Source organism: Zingiber officinale, chromosome 9B (assembly GCF_018446385.1).
Source record: "Zingiber officinale cultivar Zhangliang chromosome 9B, Zo_v1.1, whole genome shotgun sequence".
Taxonomy (NCBI): domain Eukaryota; kingdom Viridiplantae; phylum Streptophyta; class Magnoliopsida; order Zingiberales; family Zingiberaceae; genus Zingiber; species Zingiber officinale.
In genome coordinates, this window is record NC_056003.1 from 18,887,124 (window position 1) to 18,905,604 (window position 18,481).

Sequence of the window (18,481 nt, forward strand, 5' to 3'; positions counted from 1 at the left end):
ATTCTAAAGTTAGTAGTCATCCATGATTTATCTCCTTCGTATTGACCTTGGGATGAATTAATGAAAGTGCTGGGATGAATATATTCATCTTTTGCCACCTAAAAAGGAAAAGGATGAGTGCACAAATGTTGGCCAACAGGGTTATACGGATATAAGAAGCCGCATTTTTTATTTACCTCAAACCTTGCAAGCTTCAAAGCATCAAGACATTGTCTATTAGTTCTAATACCAGGAAATCCACCTCCAAGAAGTTCATGTGATATTATTCATTTTAGGTTTAAGTCTTGATGTTTTTGTTCTTAAGTTCTACCTAAAATGTCTCATATCAATAGAGATATCATGCATCCTTTTAACCCCATGATCTTTATCAAAATTTTTTAATGTGAGACTTTGATTGAACCCCAACAATCCTCCCTTTAAGCGAAAGACCACAATTACTCTTATAGTTTGGGCCTCCTCGCAAGTATCTGGTCACCCTGACCTGCTTTGGGCCGCCCCGCAAGCATTTGCATCTCGTCACCTTGACTTACTCTGAGCCTCCCCGCGAGCATTCAGTCATCTTGACCTACTTCGGGCCTCCCTGCGAGCATCCAGTTACCCTGACTTACTCGCCTCCACGCGAGCATCTGGTCACCCTGACCTGCTCTAGGCCTCCTCGCAATCATCCAGTCATCCTGATCTGGTCCGGACCTCCCCCGCGAGTATCCGATCACCTTGACCTGCTTCGGGACCTTTCCCACAAACATCCGGTCATCTTGACATGTTCCGGACCTTCTTGTAAGTAGTTGGATCCGGTCAATCTTGACTTGCTTCGGGTCTATCCGTGAGTATCCGATCACCCTGACCTGCTTCGGGCCTCCCTGTGAGCATCCGGTCACCCTGATCTACTTACCTCCCGTAAGTATCCAATCATCCTGACCTGCTCCAGGCCTCCCTGCAAGCATCTGATCACTTTGATATACTCCGGGTTCCTCGCGATCATCCGGTCATCCTGATCTACTTCGACCCTTCCCGTGAGTATTTAGTTACCCTGACTTGCTTCAGATCTCATCGCAAGCATCCAATCACCCTGACTTACTCCGGACCCACCCTCAATTTCGTTCAAGGCCGCCCCACATGATATCTAATCTAGACCATGGCTCTGATACCATTTGTTAGGATCGAAGGAAGTCCATATATCTCCATAATGATATGATATTATCCACTTTGAGTCTAGGTCCTCATGACTTTACTCTTGAGCTCTATTCAAAAGATCTCATATCAATAGAGATATCATACATCCTTTTAATCTCATAATTTTTATCAAATTTTTTTGATATGAAAATTTAATGGAACCCAACAATTTTTTTGTGACTTTAATTATTTGGATTGTAATGGTCAGTCATGCACCACTCATCTACGGCAAAATACTGACCAGGCTTTAACACTCGGTAGATCTCCTTGTAGCAGCCAACCTTGTCAAATCAAATTCAAAACCATTCATAAGTCATAAGAATGCTTGCAAAAATGAGAGAAGTACATGGACCTACATACCACATCTGGAGCAGGGGAAGTTGCTTCAATTGCATAGACTGCATTAAACGTGTCATCAGAAAATGACGTTTTCATGAAATCAGCCTGCACTTCACAAGAAACAATAAATAGAACATTCAGCCCATAATTTTTTGTTCTGAAAGAGATATGCTTCCTGTGCAAAAATAGCCTTCTCAAATTCAATTTTTGTTAAGTTTATAAGATAGAAAAAATGTTCATCAGGGACCATGATCAGAAATGCATATGATGAGAAAAAAGGAAACAAAAATATATCTGAAATGCCAAAATGCATAACTAGAGGATAGAAGAAACCTTGACAAATTCACATGATTTGGTTAATCCTGCTAAGCGGTTGAGCTCCTGTAGAATGGCATATTTTTTAGGAAAAGGCAAGCGATAAACGAATATTAATCATGTGAATGGAAACTAAAAGACTTCTGCAAGCTTCATTTAGGTGCACAAATTATGGGAAAACCATGTCCACCTACTGTTCCTCTTGAGATCTGATACTCGTTGTTTAACCCTGTAATGGATATTGAACTGCAAAAATTCACATGCATCGTGTCATTAAAGTGTTACTTAGTATCTTTAATGGGTGGATTTAATCGTAAATTATGCATATAAGTATAAATCGAACCTATTAAAATGATCTAACTTAAGTTTATTGAGTTTCGATTATTAGATGTAGACATTATATGTGTAGAACTTATAGTCCTACATTTATTATCATCTATGGGTTGATAATAGATGTCCACTATATATAGGGTCGGTACTCAAGGATTTAGGGTTTAATCTTGGCAGAGCTTTTGGTTCCCAATTGACCTAAAGTTTTTCGACGTCATCACCCCTAAGCTGATTGGAAGACCTTCCTTTTCTTTCTGTAACATCTTCTTCCACAGGATTATTTCTGGACAACGCTAGAGACAAGGATGACTCTTCTATCAAGTTTCTTGTCATATTTGTTTATGTACTTATTTTTCTTATATCATCTTCCAGATGAAATTAGATCTTCTTGTTCTTGTATTTTCTATATGTGAATTCTTTATATTTTAGAATCCATACGGCTTAGGTTTTTACAAGAACTATCAATTTGTATCAAAGCCAAGTTGTTCTGTTTCGTCATTTTCATTGACAATAAAGTTTAAACTTTTCATCGATTTGTTATTTGTATGATAGATCAAGTTTTTCCTAGTTAATACAAATTTTTGATCGTTGAAAATCATATAAGAAAAAAAATTAGGATAGACTTGTTTTTTGAGTTTTTCGTGTTTCTGTGAAAAATATGAAGAACGATGAAAATCATCATTATTTAATCTAATTTTAGATAAAATTGTGATGATTCAATCGATTGCTTTAATCAAGTAATTGATTATCGAATTTAAAATTTTGAAAAAAATAATTAAACTTTAATAGATTAACTTAAATTCTCGACTAATTTATTTTCAATCAATTGAAATTGTTTGTTTTTTTTTCCGATGAGGTTTCTTCTCAATGATACACTGTAGTTATGGTTTCATGGAGAACAATTGTTTCAATTGAAACCGTGTTTCATAAGGAAAAGAAAACACTGTTTCAATTCGTAAGGAAAAAGTTATTGTTCACCGAAACAGGAAAAAAACATGCTGTTTCGTTGAAAAAATTAAAGAAAAAAACACTAATTATTTCATGCATTAAAAAAATACATTAAATATTTTTTAGCATGAATAATTAAGAAATTAAATAGTATTAAATAATTCTATTTAATTATAGAAGTCACATACAGTTGATATATGTAATCGTATATAGTAAACTTTCAAATCGATTGAGATAATTGATTGGATCATACCAATCGACTATCATAATATATCAATTGATTAATAAGTCTAATTTTATGTTGTTAAGGTTGATTAAGTAATTTATGTTCGAATTAAGTTCTTAAAATTTTCTTGAGTCTATCCATACAACGTGCTATTAAGTTGAACTAATGTGTCGGCCCAAAGGAAGACACCTTAGGTAGGTTTAGTACATTTTGTGTTGGTAGATATATATCTATGCTAAAAGTAATCGACACAAGGGAAGATTACTTTTATGTCAGATATATGCATAAGGTAGCTTACAACTATGGAACAAAATATTATTTTGTTTAGATCATGCACAAAATATGTCGTCCCAAAGAAAGACATATTATGTGGGCAATTAAAGTTGTCGTGAGCTATGAACCAAAATATAACTCATATAAAATATCATATTATGCACACAATGCGTCAGCCCAAATAAATGTACATTGTGTGGCCAATTAAAATTTAAGTTATATTAGAGAGTATCACTAACAAATAATATGTCGATCCAAAGGAAGACATATTATATTGTACTTGGTATCTCATAAAGAGCTCATTTATAGGCATTTAAAATTTTATTTTATTTGTATAATTTTATATTACTTATATGTTTTTGTATAAATTTTATGATCTCTCTAATAAATTTTTTCCGAAACGAGAAATGCCAAGTTCATTGAGGACAGCGGGAGTAATAAAATTAGGGAAATATCTTTTGAGGAAAGTATTGGCGATCCTCCTATGGTCACTACTAGTACAATCAGTAGTGATATGGTTACCATATCGCACATTATAAGTATCATACATCCAGTGAGCTTAGTGAACCAAAATATTACCAGGATATCTCCAATGCAATTGGAGGAACCTGCCACTAAAATTAAAGTATTGCCTCATTTTGCTAAGAAAGCACCTCAACCACCTAAAACACAAGTGCCTTTAAGGCGATCCACAAAGGAACGGAGAACCACAAATTCTTGTGATTATGTTTATCTCCAAGAGCATGATTTTAACATAGGGTTGAAAAGTAATCCTACATCTTTCCAAGAAGTCAAACAATGCTCTAACCCTGAAAGGTGGATTAATGTCATGCAAGAAGAGTTGAAATCTATAGCAGACAATGACGTTTGGGAAATTGTCGAATTACCTAAAGAAAAAAACTCGTTGGTTGTAAATGGATATTTAAAATCAAGTGGGATTCAAGGGGCAATGTTGAAAAGTATAAGGCTCATCTTATTGCTAAGGAATTCACTCAGAAAGAAGACATTAGTTACAAGGAGGCTTTCTCACCTATGTCGATGAAAAACTCTCTTAGAGTAATCATAACACTTGTAGCTCATTATGATTTAGAGATACATCAAATGGACGTTAAGACTGCATTCCTCAATGGAGACATAGAAAAGTCTATATATATGGTGCAACTAGAGAACTTTGAGTCTAAGGACTCAAAGCACCTAGTATGTAGATTAAAGAAGTCCATTTATGGTTTAAAGCAAGTGTCCCGTCAGTAGTACCAGAAATTTGATCAAGTGATTACCTCATTTGGATTTAAAGAGAACCCCATTGATCAGTGCATATATGTCAAGTTCAGTGGGAGCAAGTTTGTTATACTTGTTTTGTATGTAGATGATATATTACTTGCGAGTAATAATAAGGGTATGTTGCATCAAACCAAGTCATTTCTATCTGGTAATTTTGAAATGAAAGATTTTGGTGAAGCATTCTTTATTTTAGATATACAGATCTATCGTGATCGTTCAAGAGGCATTATTGGCCTTTCACAACAGACCTACATTTAAAAGGTGCTTATAAGGTATGGTATGTAAAACTATACACTTGGTGACACACCTGCGTCAAGAGGTGACAAGTTCAGCTTACAACAGTGTCCACGGCTTGAACTTGAAATAAAGGAGATGGAGTAATTCTCATATGCGCCATCAATGGGAAGTCTCGTGTATGCACAAGTTTATACTCGACCAGATATTGCATTTATAGTGGGGATGTTAGGCAGATATGTAAGTAACACAGGACCATCACACTGGAAAGCGGTAAAGAGTGTGATGCGATATTTACAAAGAACTAAAATACATATGCTCACGTATCGGAGATGAGATCATTTGAGATGATTGAATATTCAGACTCCGATTTTCCTGGATGCTTGGATAGCAGAAGATATACTTCGGGCTATATTTTCATGCTTGGTAGAGGGACTATATATCGGAAGAGTATCAAGCAAATGCTAGTAGTCACTTCTACTATGGAGGCAAAGTTGGTAGTATGCTATGAAGCGTTTGTTGGAGCAATCCCAATGGTCTGTGCAATTATGTGTTTTGGTGTTTGGGCAAAGGGTTTAAATTAGGTTCACCCTTGTATTTGATATGTGTATATGAGTGTGCAGGTTTGCAGGATACACATATGACTCAACTTGATGATTTTGGGTCCGGTGAAGGATGGAGCATCCGAGGGACTATGGACAAGGTGGTAAGGACAAGGGCCGAGGGAAGTGACTTTAAGGCATACGCGAAAGATGGCATTGGGGACGAGCCACAGGCTTGGATGCATCTGAGGGACGAGAGCCAAAGGAAGTAGGCTTGAAGGCAAGAGGTTAAGGCTACAACGAAGAAGAGTCAAGTGAGTCGTAAGGGTGAGGGTCCAATTACTAAGAGACTGTACTCGAGTACCAGTTGACTGGTGATTTCATCAGTCAACTGGTGTAGTCGATTGGGCAGTCGACTGGGAGCGAACAGAATGGTTCTGTTTGCTCGACTAGTGTTGAGCCGTCGACTGGTACTTCACCAGTCGACTGGTAGGCAGAGTTTTTCAACCCGTGGCCTATATAACTAAGCCTTTGAAGCTTGATTAAGGTTGATGAAATAGAGGTGGTTAACCCCTATTAGTAGTCTACTTATGCTCTAGCATCTCAAGTGTTCTTATGAGTGTTGTGGTGAGGTTTCTCCACCCACAAGGAGCTATGTGAGCTAGTCGGAGTTTATCAAGGAGTCATCCACCGATGGATCAGAATCATCCACCTTACAGATAGTCGTGGAGTAGGAGCCTTATCTCCGAACCACGTTAAAATACGTGTAGTAGTTTGCTTGTTCTTGTCTTTATTGTCTTTAGCTTTTGTATTTATATTAGTATTAGATTCTGCTGTGTACTAACAAATGCATAGAGAGCTATCGAATTTGGGGCACCGACTATTCAACCCCCCTTCTAGCCGATTGCAAGATCCCCTAACAAGTGGTATCAGAGCGATGACACTCTCTTTCAGACTAATCGTCGAGGAAGCAAGAAGATGACCGACTTTTCTAAACAAGCCTTTCTTGTCTAAACAAGTGGGATAAACGAAAAGCCTTTCTTGTCTAAACAAGATACTGAAATGATGTTCTTTGTGAGAGCAAACACATAACAACATTCATCTAATTCTAGTACAAGCCTAGAGGGCAGAGATAGAAAATAAGTCCGTATAGCAACAGCAGCAACCCGTGCTCCATTGCCTACTCGTAGGTCCACCTCGCCCTTCGTCAATGCCCTGCTATTTCTCAACGCCTGCACATTAGTACAAATGTGAGAAACACATCCGGTATCTAATACTCATGATGAAGAAATAGAGAGATTAATTTCTATAACATATATACCTGAAGTAGAAGTCTCACTTCTCTTCTTCTTAAGATCTTCCAAGTAAACTTTGTAGTTCCTCTTCCAGTGCTCGGTTTGACCGCAGTGGAAGCAGGTAGCATCCTTGGCAACCCCTCCTTTAGGTTTCAGTGCCTTGCCTTTGCCCTTGGCTTGGGACTTTCCTTTGCCTTTAGGCTTACCCTTGCCCTTATGCTTTTGTACCATCAAAATGGAGTTGGGCTTAACCTTCTTAAGGTTGAGCTCAGCAGTTCTCAACATGCTAAGCAGTTCAGGTAGTGGCTTATCAATTTCGTTCATGTTGTAGTTCATGATAAATTGACTATAGCTCTCTGGTAAGGATTGCAAGATCAAGTCAGTGGCCAACTCTTGGCCAAGTGGAAATCCTAACCTCTGTAGGTTTTCTATGTACCCAATCATCTTGAGCACATATGGTCCTATGGGAGTCCCATCTTGCATCTTGCACTGAAACAGTGCCTTGGAGATCTCGAATCTCTCGTGTCTCGCTTGTCGTTGATATAGTTGACGAAGATGTTCAACCATATCATAAGCACCCATCAACTTGTGTTGCTTCTAAAGATCAGAGTTCATGGTTGTGAGCATGAGGCATGACACATCTAATGCGTCGTCTTGATGCTTCTTATAAGCATCTCGGTCAGCTCGCGTGGCAGTGGCAGGAGGTGCCTCGGGAATGGGCTGCTCCAGGACGTACAATTTTCGTTCTTATGTGAGAACGATTCTCAGATTTCTGTACCAGTTCAAGAAATTAGCTTCATTGAGCTTGTCCTTGTCAAGGATAGAACGCAGGGAGAAGGAGTTCGTGTTTGTCGACATGGTAATCTACAACAGAAAAATATAGAAAATAAATATCATATTCCACTAATCATTTAATTAGGCCTTTAATTAAATGATGCTCCCACTGAATTATAGGGCCTTAGTAGGAATCAAATCATGGATGTGGTCAAACCACACTACTAGATTCATACCGATTAGCTATAACTCTCGTGGGACAAGATCCATATCATACTATGTTTTGAGTTAGCTTTGGCTAAATCGCCCAAGACCTAGTTTGATCGGTAGATAACGAATTATCAATTACATCTCTATGCAACTCTTGTTTATAGGATCAAAAATCTCATTTATATTAAAACATGAGTTAGCTTTGGCTAAATCACCCAAGATTTAGTATAAATGTCATTTTTATCCTATTGTCCAACCGTTGGAAAATGCCTATAGTTATACCCGATCCAATTGAGTTAACTAGTTATACTCAATCTAATTGAGTTTGTACTCACCCAAGCCTTGATAGGCGGGACCAAGATTGTCTCTCCGCACCCTACAAAGATAATATACGTTGCTCTGCTTTGGCAGATTCAACAACAACAAATGATCGAGGTAGTGATAGGTATTAAGACTTGGTAGGCATATCGAGTTGAGTTAATTAAGATCTAATCTAATCGTGGATTCGTATCTTATACGCATCAAGGCACTAATTATCCTACTCTAGCATGCATCACATACACACAAGCAATGAATATGTCACGCCCTGGGAAAGCACCTGTCCGAAGAAATTTCGGCAGCACCTCCCCTGTACGGTTGACAATCTGAAGCATTTCTATAGACACAATATACATCAGCCACATGCAGCTGGAATATATACACAACCACGCAGTTAATAATCTCAGCCTACACGGTTGGACAAATATAACAACAACCACGCAGTTATATATATTTTTATCAGCCCACTCGGCTGAAATCAAAACCAACAGAGCAGAAAAACATAAATACAAGCCCATACAAAACAAAACAAATCACTGCTAGCCGGCTAGGCTTACACCACACAACAACATAACACTCTGGAAATAAAATCGGAACACAAAGCCAAATACACACATTCATCTACCAAAATACAAATAAACAAAAATGGAGACAGGTCTTCTGATGTGATATGGGGACCGGCAGGTAGGATACTCCAAGCGACTCCATAAACAACATGGTACCTGAAAAAGATAGTGTCCACGGGGGTGAGTTCAACAACTCAGCGAATTCCAATAGACATGTCTAGTAAGATATATCTAACAGCAATAAACATGGAATACAGCTTCCTAATCATATATAGGAAAAATGCAAAACTGAAAGGTAACTAAGGAAGCTGTACTCACCAGGAACTCCTATCCAGAACAAAAGGGTCGTCAAACCAGATACACAATATGCCTCTTGTATGCATGTCAAACAAATGCATCCACCAAAATGCAGCATATAAGTGCAGCAAACACAAACAAATAAATGCAATAAATGCATATGGTGCTAATGACATGGTCACCCCTGACGCCAGTCAGTCATCTCACACACAATGGTGAGACTGAGTGAGTAGGGATGTGACAACCGTGCACTCTGACATCACTACCCCTGATGAGTGACCGAGTGGACGGGATGCTGTCGGAGTACACACATACTCCTACCCCAAATCATAAATGGGGGAGCGCAATTCTCTCATCTTCCGGTATACTATGACGGGGAGGGATCCCTGACGTGCTACCACGCTGCGTCACACTACCCATAAGCGGACCAACGGAGCACCGAACAGAGCAAAACTGACGTGCTACCACGCTGCGTCACGCTACCCATAAGCGGACCAACGGAGCATCGAACAGTGATGAAACTGGCGATATGCTCTACAATAATGTAGCAGCCTATCACGGAGCATGCAATCATGCGAATGGTGCATGAAACTACACATGACAATATCCTGAACCAAATCCACATATATATATAAAAATGTGTACCCTAGTACAAGTAAGTCAAATCCACAGATCTAGGGTATACAGGTCTTCTATGGTATAATAACCTAGGTCCTGAACATATCCACCTCCATAAAATATGTACCAACAATATACATAGATCAAAGCAGAAGGTCTAGGTACACATATCAGGTATGATATAAAAATATAGATACACATGCCAGATAATAAAAATCCAGAATCTAGTCCTAAACTCAGTAAAGCATGGTATGTCACTTACTCTAGGAACTAAGATACTCATGGCAATAAACACGAAACGTAAACATGGATACATAATAAACGCCCAATAGAACATGCTACGGGTAACAAACAATGGCATACCAAAGGCAAATATGATCATTGCTTGTAGCTATAAAATACTATGCATATCCAATTGACAATATCATAAAAGATAAGTCAAGAGGTACCCGCCTTCAATGTAGATCGAGCTAATCAACCTCTATGCCGAAGTGCTCGTCCCGAATCAACGTCCTGCAAATCACATGATTATAATTTAGCTAATTACATATGCAACAATTAGCTAAATCTCAACTCAACCTAATTAGGGAAAATCCTAATCAAATCATCCATGAATCCTTTAATCTTTCCAAGACACTCCACATTTTATAATCAATCCAATGATTATATCGTTCATAAACTCTTCTATTAATCACAAATGTCAATTTAATTAACAATCCATCATAACAAATCATGATTCTAATCCCATAATCCTATAAATGATCATGTGACCTTCTACATCAACCAATCAATAAGATTTCCATCATAAATCAATTACCTCATAAGAATCAATCACTTACTTAATATTCAACATATCATGAATCCAACTCACATAATTCCTCCAATAACTTAATCAATCCTCAAAACAACAATCCGCCATTTTAATCCTAGCAATAACTTCAACCTTAAAACTCACCAAATTTAATGATAATCACTGATGCCTTGTGATCAGAGTGTAACCCACGGCTGGAAATCACCGGTGTGTCTACTGCTGCTGGAATAAGGAAATGCTGTATGGTTTACTTGTTAGGATGTATACTAAAAGCCTAACTTTTGGTATAAATATTTATCTAGAAATAAGAATCACATTGGTCAAATGTCTAAATTTATGATAAATGTAGTTGCTCAATTAATTTATATTGTAGATAACATGGTGTGTGGTGTCACACACAGAAGATCATGTTATTGGTTCCTTATAAATTATAAACAGTAGCTCACGACCAAGATGGAAAGGAACAAACCATTGGAAGGTCGTAGTGTAATTAGGTATTAGTTTATCTTAACTATATAATTACACTAGTACACTTAGAGTGTATTGAGTAGGACCATTTGAGGTCGTTCCTTTTATACTGACTTTATGAAGGAACAAAGACCTTAGTTATTATGGAAGTGTGTGCTCTTAATCCTAATATAATAACAAGCACATATATTTGATATTTATTTCTTTAATTTATCAATGGGTGAGATTTAGTTCGATAAATCAATAAGCCCGATAAGTTGGGAAATGATATCACTTATAGTGTGTGTTGTTGATTATAGAAGGAAACTGTGTCCTAGTGATCTAGGTTGAGAATGTCCCAAGAGGAGCTCATAAGGATTGTCATGTTAAACCCTACAGGTGGACTTAGTCCGACATGACGATGAAGTTGAGTGGTACTACTCTTGGAGCTAGATATTAATTAAGTGAGTTGTCAGTAACTTACTTAATTAGTGGACATTCGACATCTTAAACACAGGGAGACTAACACACTCATAATAAGAAGGAGCCCAAAATATAATTTGGGATTGGTGCGGTAGTTCAATAATAGTTCTCTAGTGGAATGAATTATTATTGATAAAATTAAGTTGTGTGTTCGGGGCGAACACGGGATGCTTAATTTTATCGGGAGACCAAAACCAATTCCTCCTCTCGGTCCCTATCGTAGCCTCTAGTATATAGAGATTTATACCCACCGCATACCCACCTTTTTACCCATCCAATGGGGCCGGCCAAGCTAGCTTGGAACCCAAGCTAGGGCCGGCCAAGACCAAGTGGATGAGCCATGTAGGTGGCCGGCCAAAGCTTGGGTCCCAAGCTTAGGTGGCCGGCCACTAGAATATTAAAAGGATTTTTATTAAAATTATTTCTTATGTGGATATCGTGATTTTAAAAGAGAGTTTAAAAATTAAAAATTTCCTTTTATAGCTTTCTACAAAAGATTAAGAGAAGAGATTAATCTCTTTCCTTATTTGTAGTTTAAAAGGATGGTTTTAATTTTTGGTAAAAACTTTCCTTATTTGTAAATCATCTACATGTTTAAAAGAGAGTTTAAAATTTGAAATCTTTCCTTATTTGTTGATTAAAGGAGGATTTTAAATTTTAAGAAAACTTTCCTTTTTAACCATGTTCATGATTTAAAAGAGAGTTTAAAATTAAATATTCTCTTTTATAAGTTTCTACAAAAGATTAAGAAAAGATTTGATATCTTTCCTTATTTGTAGATTAAAAGAGATTTTAATTTATAGAGATAACTTTCTTTTTATCCACATGTTTAAAAGAAAGATTTTAATTTATTAAATTTCTTTTTTATAAACCAATCCTGAAGGGATAAAATTATTGGAGAAATTTTTATTTCCGGAAGCAAATAAGGAAGTTTTAATTGGTGTTTAAAATTTTATTTGCTTGGAGATATTATTTGTTATGGCCGGCCATTGTAATTTGAAAAGAGAAAATTGTTTTAATTAAATAAATTTTCCTTTTCAATGGCAAAAGAATTAAGGAAGTTTTTATTAAATTTTCCTTATTTGCCAAGACCAAGGATTATAAAAGAGGGGGTAGAGGAGGCTTCAAGGCTAAGGACTCTATTCTATTTTTCTCCCTCTTTTCCTTGGTGTGGTGGCTGGCCCTTCCCTTTCTCTTCTCTCCTCTTGTTGTGGCCGAAATCTATCATCTCTTGGAGCTTGGAGGATGTGGCCGGATCAAGGAAGGAGAAGAAGGAGAGAAAGCATGCATCCCTTGGAGCTTGGTTGGTGGAAAATTCTTCATCCTTTGGAAGTTCTTGTGCTTGGCCGAAACTTGAAGGAAGAAGGAAGAAGGTGCCTAGGTGGTTCTCATCTTGGAAGATTGTTGCCCACACAACGTCTGAGGTTAGAAGAGGAATACGGTAGAAGATCAAGAGGTCTTTCTAAAAGGTATAACTAGTAATTTTTCTTTCCGCATCATACTAGTTATTTTTGGAAATAATACTAAATACAAGAGGCATACGATTCTAGTGTTTCGAATTTGTTTTCGATATAGTATTCTTTTGTTTTTCTTTTCCTTGTGATTTGATTGTTCTTTTCGGTTGACCTAAAGTTATTTTAGGAAATTAAATATTAGCTTTCCTTAAAAGGTTTTGTCTAGCCGATGGTGGTTGCTCCCATATCCAAGAAGGCCATGTGCCTCGCCACGTCAGTACTGGGAACCAATTTTGGAAATTAATATTTAATGGAATTAATAACTTAGGTGATTTGGATCAAACGTGTTAAGTTCCGTAGGAGATCCAAGTCAAAACCTAAAAGAACAAATAGATTAAGTTTTGGATCAAACGTGTTAAGTTCCGCAGGCAATCCAAAATTTAATTTAGAAGAACACATGGTAGCTAGGAAAAGGTTCAGACCTTTGTACAAAATTTTTGTACAGTGGAACCTCTAGGTTTTCCGAGTAGCAACCAACATTGCTACCGAAACCATGAACTCCCCACAGTACACAATTCCTGCTGAAATCCTTCCCACTGATCAGACCAAGTTGAATTCAATAAGTGGAATCACAAATCATGCAACAACCTAATCTTACCTCACCGAACCACACTGATATCAACCGGATCAAGCAGGAAGTCGCTGATGTGATCAAGCAGACGGGTGGTGACTAAGGAGGAACACAAGCTAGGGCACGAGGAAGAAACATCGGATTTAAATCCTCCTTGCTCTTGGCCGGAAACAACCCAAGCAGAGACGTTGGGGTAGAGAGGGCAAGGGAAGAAGAAGGTGGCGTCGGCACGGTTCTGATCTCTACGGCGGAGACAGGTCTAGAGCTCAGGGCGGCGGCGGCCGGCGCTAGGGCAGAAGATAAGGTGGTGCCGTGAGGAGATCGGAGAGGGGGTCAGCTGTGGCGACCGAGGGCGACACAAACAGGAGGTGAAGAGCGACCAGGATCCCCACGGCGAGAGGCGCCGGCGCTCAGATCAGAAGAGGAGAAAGAATTTTGGGAGAAGAAGGAGAAGAAAGAACTGCCTCGGAGCAGTTTTGGCACGACACAGGTTCGCGGGGAAAGAAGAGGGCACGGGCGAGGTTCAGGTGAGGGCACGGAGAAAAACGGAAAAGAAGAAAAAGAAAAAGAATTAGGAAAAGAAAAAGAAAATAAACTTTTCCTCACTTAAATGGGTAGCTTAAATAGGTTTTCTCGGGACCCCGTTTTATCCCCGTAAACTCGTCTATTCGAGTTTCGAAAAATTCTGGAAAAATTTCCAGAAATTCCGAAAAATTCCCTTATCATTATTCGCCATTTTTCGATATTTTACATTCTCCCCCACTAATAAAAATTTAGTCCCCAAATTTCGTTATCTACCATCAGCAAATATCTAACAACAGGTAAAGAGTATAATTGCTGAACGATAAATTAAATCACATACCTCAAGTAAAAAGATGGGGGTATCGAACTCGGATAGTATCCTCGAGCTCCCAGGTAGCCTCCTCGTCGGAATGATGCTACTGTCCGACTTTAACCAATCGGATTGTCTTGTTCCGCAACTGACACTCTTTCCGGTCCAGAATCTGTATCGGAATATCCTCATAAGTGATGTCAGGCTAAACTGGAACTGAGATATCTGTCAGCACACGTGTTGGATCGGGTAGGTATCTCCTCAACACACGTGGAATACGTCGTGGACGCCTGCCAGGGATGGGGGTAGTGCCAGCCTGTAAACTACCACTCCAATCCTCTCCAAGATCTGGAAAGGTCCAATATATCGCGGAGCTATCTTACCTCTGAGGTCAAATCTCGTCACCCCCTTCGTGGATGAAACTCGCAGAAAAACATGATCGCCAATAGAGAACTTCAAGGGTCTGCGTCTGCAATTAACATAACTCTTCTAGCGGTCCTGCGCCTCTGACATCCTCCGTCTGATAGTACGGACCAATTCTGCCTCCTGCTGAGCTCTATGGGATCCCAACAGCTAGGCCTCCCCAACTACCTCCGAAATCCAATATACCCGATCTCAGCAAGTCCTCTAGAGTCTGAATGGTCCGCTCTGCTGTCCATCTGTCTGCGGATGGTAAGCTGGAGCTGAGTGCCCAAGGCCTGCTGCAGACTCTGGTAGAATCGAGACGAGAACCGGGGGTCTCTATCCGAAATAATAGTCAAAGGGACACCATGTAATCTGATGATCTCCCGGTAATAAGATCTGTCAATCAATCCAGAGAATCAGTCTTCCGGATCGCTAAGAAATGTGCAGATTTGGTTAATTGATCAACGATTACCTAAATCGCGTCATGGCCTCGTCGTGTCCTAGGCCAACCCACCACAAAGTCCATGGTGATGTGTTCTCATTTCACTCAGGAATAGAAATCTGCTGAAATAATCCTGCAGGTCTCTGATGCTCAGCCTTCACCTGCTGACAGACAAAACATCTAGCTACAAATTACGCAATGTCTTTCTTCATACCGTTCCACTAATAGGAACGCCTCAAATCTCGATACATGCGATCCCGCCTGGGTGGACCACAAATCGAGAACGATGAGCCTCCTGAAGTAGCTCCTGTAAGACCGGATGAGACTGAGGTACGTATAATCTACCTCGGAAGTATAAAATACCCTCCTCGTCTCGTGTGAACTCGGTCTGCTGCTCGGAAGCTATCTGGCTGCCTATAAATTACAAATGCTGATCACTAGCCTGGCCTCTCGGATCCTCGTCCTGATCGACGACTGAGCAATCATGGTAACAAGAATACCCTGCTCTGTCCGTCCCTACTCCTCAAGGCCCAATTCGGAGAATCCCTGAATCAAGTCCGTAACCACAACTCGGTGGCAAGCCAAAGTCCCTTTAGACTTCCGGCTAAGTGCATCGGCAACCACATTAGCTTTTCCCCGGGTAATAACTAATGGTACAATCGTAATCCTTCAAAAATTCCATCCATCTCCTCAGTCGGAGATTAAGTTTCTTTCTAAGTGAACTGATATTTGAGACTCTTATGGTCAGTGAGAATCTCAAATGTAATACCGAACAGATGCTGCTGCTAAATCTTCAAGGCAAAATAATGGCGGCCAACCACAAGTCATGTACTGGGTAGTTCTCCTCATGCTCCTTCAACTGTCGAGAAGTAGGAGACTACCTTACTGTGCTGCATCAAAAACAACCCCCAAACCCTTTAGAGATGCGTCAGTATAGAGCACGAATTCGTCCTCTCCAGAAGGTAAAACCAAAATCGGAGCCGACACTAGTCTCCGCTTCAACTCCTAGAAGCTGGTCTCGAAATCCTCAGTCCAAGTGAACTTCAAGCCTTTCCTGGCCAGGCGTGTAAGTGACATAGCTATGCGGGAGAATCCCTCAACGTATCTCCGAAAATATCGAGCCAAACAAAGGAAGTTGCGAGCCTTCTCTATAGACTCCGTCTACTCCCAACGGTAACAACCTTTATCTCCTGTGGAACCATGGTATACTCCTACTGGTGACCGTGTGTCTCAAACATCTCACAAAGGACAACCAAAATACGCACTACTGATCTTCACATATAAACATTTCAATCGAAACATCTCTAGAACTATGCGAAGATGGTGTACGTGACTCACCTCGGATCCGAAATAGATCACAACATCGTCAACAAAGACAAGGGAAACCGATCCAACATCCCAGGAATACCAAATCATCGAGTCTATGATAACATCTAGGGCACTATTAGCCTAAATGATAAAACCAGGTACTTATAATGTCCGTAAATCAGACATTCTCAACCATAATATCCCCGACAACAAGACAGGAAATCTGATCACCAACGATATAAATCACCAAAGAATAGATCCTCCAGTGTGAGAGCAACACTCCATCACACGAAATACCACATATGTGGGAGCAACGCTCTACCACAAGAAATCCTCCATATGTGGGAGCAACGCTCCACCACAAATAATCCGAAATATGTATCTACAGTATATATATGGGAGCAATACTCCACTACAAACAATCCACAATATGTGGGAGCAACGCTCCACCACAAACGATCCATAACATGTGGGAGTAACGCTCCACCACAACAATACATAAGTGCCCAAGGCACCTAACTATCCAGCTAGAGACTGCACGAGATCTCTCTACCACAGATCACTGTGGATAGCCTAGGGTATAACAACCCAGTAAGCAAATCAAATCCATAGTCAACTCTATCATCATCCTAGTGGGTCAGTCACCCATTAATAGGAGAATTAGTTGACAGGGTAATACCATAAATGTCATAATGTAGACATTCAACATTCTACATTCAATATAGGTAGAATCATCATGATGCTACCAACCATACACCTGGCACATGTGCACACACAACATATGTATGATCGACATAATCCTCCAATTAGTACACACCAAACATACTCACAACAAAGGTATAAACCATCGTGATACCTCCAACAATGCATACCGACCCGTGTGCACATATCAATATAGGTATAATCGACAATACACCTCAAACAACACTCACATGACATATATACACCTATGTCAAGAGTATAATCAATGTAATACTTCTAACAAATCATAATCGACACGAGTATACACTCAGAACAATCATATAAGAAACAAGATACCTCAAATATTACACCGAATACATCTGCACATATCACAACTCGTATTAAGTCGATAAGATACCTCCAATAAAACACTCAAACACATATGTACATTTCACAACATAGATTTAATCGACAAAATACCTCCAATATCAGACCACTCGGGTATAATCTACTAGAAACCCACAATAATCATCATCTGGACAAATATACACTCACTACATGCAATTTTGACCGTCTATCATAGAACTCCTACAACACATAATAATCAAGTGTTTAAACTACACAGGTATATATAATCAGCATATTTAATCCAATCTACCACACAAACCCTATGCTACCTACTCTCATGGTTTAGGGGTATAACTAAATAAAATCTAACATAAAGATCATACAGGAAAATGCAATCATAGACAATCCAACTAGGTACATACAATCTAAAATTAAAGTCCATATAGAATAGGATACATCGATCCTCTATAGACTGACCGTAATCGACAATGATATACGATCAATTCAATCTTTCCACGTCAGTACAAAATATGTACTCAAATGTGCTCTAGATACCAACCTAAGCACAAATAACCCAAAGATCAGCATCTCTATAAAATAGAGTATGATGGTCCTCTACCGATCGGACCAACAAAACTAAATCGGTCATCTACCAACTGATCAAGATTACATTAATCCTCTTCAAGCAACTATGGTAAATCAAACTTCTACTGATCGATCTAACAAGAGTAGATCAATTTATCTACTAATGAAATTAACTAAGATAAAATGGTATACTACTGGCTAAGTCAACATGAATATGTAGATACTATCCACTACACAACTAATAATAACAAAGGCTGGTATGCGCCTTGATCTTCTAACCAACTAGTAGTAACAGAAGCTAAAACTACTGGTGAT

General features: G+C 39.0%; 1 protein-coding gene across 1 annotated transcript in view; it reads right to left on the reverse strand.

Annotated features, from left to right (window-relative positions):
* Positions 1–1,355: 1,355 nt before the first annotated feature.
* Positions 1,356–18,481, reverse strand: part of LOC122024744 (cycloartenol-C-24-methyltransferase 1-like) — a 50,170-nt gene continuing 33,044 nt past the window's right edge. Inside the window, exons 5-8 of the mRNA XM_042583427.1 lie at positions 2,022–2,073; positions 1,846–1,893; positions 1,534–1,617; positions 1,356–1,454 (exon numbers count right to left, since the gene is read on the reverse strand). Of these exons, the coding sequence (XP_042439361.1) occupies positions 1,356–1,454; positions 1,534–1,617; positions 1,846–1,893; positions 2,022–2,073 (283 nt within the window). The remainder of the gene's footprint in view (positions 1,455–1,533; positions 1,618–1,845; positions 1,894–2,021; positions 2,074–18,481) is intronic.